Here is a 4,207-nt window from a genome sequence, read left to right as displayed (position 1 = left end):
GGCTCAGAGTTGAGGGTTGGAAGGAGGGGTTGGGTGGGCAGGGGGAGGCCGGCTCAGAGTTGAGGGTTGGAAGGAGGGGTTGGGTGGGCAGGGGGAGGTGGCTCAGAGTTGAGGGCTGGGGAGGGGTTGGGTGGGCAGGGGGAGGCTGGCTCAGAGTTGAGGGCTGGGGAGGGGTGGGGGGTGGGGTTCTGGCTCAGAGCTGAGCTGTGTCGTGGTCCCGGCTGGGCCTGGGAGGGGCAGGGACCGGTCAGGGACCAGAGGAGCTCTGGCTGCCCGAATGACTGCTCTGACGCCCGGTGTTGGCCAGTGCTAATGCACGTGCAGGAGCACCTGGCTGGCCGCTGGGGGGAAAACCAGGAACTGTCCATGGAAATCCATGACCAGCTGGCCCAGTATGAGGCTGACCTTATGGACCTTCGCGAGGCCCTGAACCGGGCGGTGGACACCACGCGGGAGGCCGAGGAGCTCAACAGCCGCAACCAGGAGCAGCTGGAGGAAGCCCTGGTGAGGGCCGGCCCTGCCCTCCCCCTCCCCTCCCCTCCCCCTCCCCTCCGCTCTCCCCTCCCCCTGGTTCTCTGCCCTCTCCTTCCTTCTACCCCAGGACCCCTGCTTGCCTGTCACGCCCTTTAACCCCAACCTTGCCCCCAGCAACGGAAGCAGGAGCTGTCAGGGGACAACGCAACGGTGGTGGCCGCCCTGCAGGCCGCCCAGCAGACCCTGAACCGTGTTGTGGAGCTTCTGCATGGCGTGGATGTGGCCAAGGAGGTGAGGCCGGCCGAGGTCCCGGCCCCCCCCCTGAAGCTGCTCTCTGGGTGGCAGCCACGGCCGGTTCCTGTGCCCTCCGCGTACCCCTGAGGCCCCTGGGGTCCCAGGTCGGGTGGGTGGCGTAGGAGTCGGGGTGTCCTCACTCAGCCCCGCCCCGCCCCTCCCCAGGAGCTGGAGCGCCTGGCGGCCAGCCTCGACGGTGCACGCGCACCCCTGCTGCAGAAGATGCATCTCTTCTCCCCAGCCGGCAGCAAGCTAGGCCTGGTGGAGGCCGCCGAGGCCCACGCCAGGCAGCTGGACCAGCTGGCACTCAACCTGTCTAGGTGCGTGTGGACCCCCGGGGGCCAGGCCAGCCCCTGCCAGAGGCAGCCACGCCTGAGCAGGGGCTCGGCTGGGAGGGTTCCTGCAGGGAGAAGCCGTTCCCCTGAAAGGAGTCAGGAAGGAACACCTGGAGGGCAGAGGGCGGGGCTCGGAGGCCTGGAGGCTGGACCAAGAGGCAGGATGGCCGTTGTAACGCTGGGCACCACAACCTGGGCTCACCTGCACTGCGAGCCCTCCCTCCGCCCCGCTGCTGTCCTGCACAGCGAGCCTGCCCCCCCCCCCCACAAGCCTCTCATCTCTCCCACGCAGCATCATCCGGGGCATCAACCAGGACCGCTTCATCCAGAGGGCTGTGGAGGCCTCCAACGCCTATAGCAGCATCCTGCAGGCTGTGCAGGCTGCGGAGCGCGCGGCCGGCCAGGCCCAGCGGCAGGCGGCTCACACATGGGAGGTAGGTGAGACCCGACTTTCCCAAGGCTCCGGTCCCCTGTTTCCCGGTGCTCCTGGCAGTCTGAACTGCACCGTTTTCCCTCTGCAGCTGGTGGTCCGGAAGGGCCTGGCAGACCGAGCCCAGCGACTGCTGGCCAATAGCAGTGTGCTGGAGGTGGCCATCCGGGGGCAGCGGCGGCGATTAGACCTCGGTGAGTGGAGCCGGGCCTGCAGGGTGTCTGGACTATGAGGGCTCCCTGGTCCTGAGGCTGCCGTGCGGCATCTCAGGCCCTGCCCCGTGGGACCACGGTCTATCCCATGTGAACTGTACTCGCAGGCCGGGGCTCACGCCAGCACTCGCTGGGAATCTGAGTCTGTGCGGCTCTGGCACGGCCCTCGGGGTGAGGAGGCTGGGCGCAGCTCCGTGGCACTGTTTCCTCTTCTGCAGCACGGGTCGCCCTGCAGGGTGCTGGCACCCAGATCCGGGACATCCACGCACAGAAGGACGAGCTGGCAGCTCGGGTCCGGGAGGCCCAGGCCATGCTGGCCATGGACACAGGTGTGTGGCTCCTCCCCGCACCTGCCCACTGAGCCTTCACTCCCTCGGGGCCCTGGGATGGTGGGTGCGTCCCTGCCTGAGCCCTGGGAACAGCCACTGGCCACCCGCGGCGGATGAGCCCCGGCCCCGGCCTGTGCAGCTGGCGGCACGCGCCAGACGCCGGGCACAGGGTGAAGGCCCAGGGCGGGCGGGTGTGGAGGGCCGCGCCTGCTGTTTGCAGAGGGCTCAGAGCGAAGCACATGGCCGGACCACGTGCGTGGGGACGTTTGGCCCTATGGGTGCTCCACGCCCTGAACAAGTAGACTCAAGTTGGAATGTGGCGGGGCCCAGGCCAGCATCCCTGCTGGGGAGTAGCTGGTTTTCCCGCACTGGGTTTTGGGGATGGTGCGGTGACTGGATTTGGCAGTGGAGGCTGGGGTGGTCCCCGCCCAGCCCCGCCCTCCCGCCCACCATTCCCGCAGACGAGACAAGCGAGAAGATCGCCCACGCCAAGGCAGTGGCTGCCCAGGCCCAGGACACGGCCTCCCGCGTGCAGTCCCGGCTCCAGGACATGCAGAAGAACCTAGAGGACTGGCAAGGCCGGTTCGGGGGGCTGCGCGGCCGGGACCTGGGCCAGGTAGTGCTTGACGCGGGCCGCTCAGGTGAGCTGCAGTCCTCCGTGCTCCCGAGGGAGAGGGGTGGGCAAAGTGAAGTGCTCAGTCCCCCCTCCCCCCCAGCGTCCACCCTGGAGAAGACCCTGCCACAGCTGCTGGCCAAGCTGAGTCTCCTGGAGAACCGCGGAGTGCACAACACCAGCCTGGCCCTGTCCGCCAGCATCGGCCGCGTGCGGGCGCTCATTGCTCAGGCCCGGGGTGCTGCCAGCAAGGTGTGCAGGGCCGCCCCAGCGTGGGACTGGTGGGGACAGTGGGCCTCGCGACCACGTGGCGAGCACGGACGCACCTGTCACCCCAGGTCAAGGTATCCATGAAGTTCAATGGGCGCTCAGGGGTGCAGCTACGCACCCCACGGGACCTCTCCGACCTGGCTGCCTACACCGCCCTCAAGTTCCACCTGCAGAGCCCCACGCCCGCGCCCGCGCCTGGAGAGAACACTGGAGACCACTTCGTGCTCTACATGGGCAGCCGCGAGGTGCCGGGAGCGGCGGGAGGAGGGATGGACAGCCCGGCGGGCGGGCGGGCGGGCGGGCGGTGGGCAGCAGTGTCCCATCCCAACTGTCCCCTGCCGCTGCGATCCAGGCCAGTGGGGATTACCTGGGCGTGTCTCTGCGCAACCAGAAGGTGCACTGGGTGTTCCGGCTGGGGGAGGCCGGGCCCGCCACCCTCAGCATCGACCAGGACATCGGGGAGCAGTTTGCAGCCATCAGCATGGACAGGTGGGGATGCGCCGGGGCCATGGTGGGGCCAGCATGGGGCCCGCGGCCGTGTCTCACCTCGCGCTTCCGCCCTCAGGACCCTCCAGTTTGGCCACATGTCCATCACAGTGGAGAATCAGGTGATCCAGGAGATCAAGGGAGACACCGTGGCCCCCGGTGTGGAGGGCTTACTCAACCTGCGGCCCGACGACTTTGTGTTCTACGTGGGAGGTTATCCTGACAACTTCACGGTGAGCTCGGCCTCGAGGGCTTTTCCTCTTCTCCCCAGAAGGGCTCGTGGGTGTCTAGCCTCAGTGGGTACTGCTGCCGCCCGAGCTCCCACTGGGCACTCCTGGGGAGGTGCCCTGACCACCGCTCTGCCCACAGCCCCCCCCACCCCTCCGTTTCCCCGGCTACCGCGGCTGCATTGAGATGGAGTCGCTGAACCAGGAGGTGCTGAGCCTCTACAACTTCCAGAGGACCTTCAGACTCAACACGGCCGTGGACAAGCCCTGTGCTCGGTATGTACGGCCTCCCCTCCGGTGCCGTCCTCCACTCTCCATCCTCCACTCACCCCAGACCCTCTGCCCGCAGCTACAAGTCCACCGGGGACCCCTGGCTCACCGATGGCTCCTACTTCGACGGCACTGGCTTCGCCCGCATCAGCTTCGAGAAACAGTTCAGCAACACAAAGCGCTTCGAGCAGGAGCTGCGGCTCGTGTCTGGCGACGGGATCATCTTCTTCCTGAGGCACCAGGCATGCCCCCCTCCCCTCTCCCCCC

The 4,207-nt window shown here is 68.0% G+C and overlaps 1 protein-coding gene across 1 annotated transcript in view; it reads left to right on the top strand.

Annotated features, from left to right (window-relative positions):
• Positions 1 to 4,207, top strand: part of Lama5 (laminin, alpha 5) — a 45,912-nt gene that overhangs the window by 37,668 nt on the left and 4,037 nt on the right. Inside the window, exons 53-65 of the mRNA XM_013030343.1 lie at positions 308 to 504; positions 649 to 765; positions 934 to 1,088; positions 1,396 to 1,537; positions 1,625 to 1,727; positions 1,964 to 2,074; positions 2,536 to 2,715; positions 2,791 to 2,939; positions 3,026 to 3,202; positions 3,310 to 3,446; positions 3,523 to 3,676; positions 3,813 to 3,946; positions 4,020 to 4,188. Coding sequence (XP_012885797.1) covers positions 308 to 504; positions 649 to 765; positions 934 to 1,088; positions 1,396 to 1,537; positions 1,625 to 1,727; positions 1,964 to 2,074; positions 2,536 to 2,715; positions 2,791 to 2,939; positions 3,026 to 3,202; positions 3,310 to 3,446; positions 3,523 to 3,676; positions 3,813 to 3,946; positions 4,020 to 4,188 — 1,925 coding nt within the window. The remainder of the gene's footprint in view (positions 1 to 307; positions 505 to 648; positions 766 to 933; positions 1,089 to 1,395; positions 1,538 to 1,624; positions 1,728 to 1,963; positions 2,075 to 2,535; positions 2,716 to 2,790; positions 2,940 to 3,025; positions 3,203 to 3,309; positions 3,447 to 3,522; positions 3,677 to 3,812; positions 3,947 to 4,019; positions 4,189 to 4,207) is intronic.

The sequence above is a fragment of the Dipodomys ordii genome, unplaced genomic scaffold, assembly GCF_000151885.1.
Source record: "Dipodomys ordii isolate 6190 unplaced genomic scaffold, Dord_2.0 Scaffold129, whole genome shotgun sequence".
Taxonomy (NCBI): domain Eukaryota; kingdom Metazoa; phylum Chordata; class Mammalia; order Rodentia; family Heteromyidae; genus Dipodomys; species Dipodomys ordii.
The sequence above is the reverse complement of the archived record's forward strand: the minus strand, read 5'-3'. Positions and strand labels throughout refer to the sequence as shown.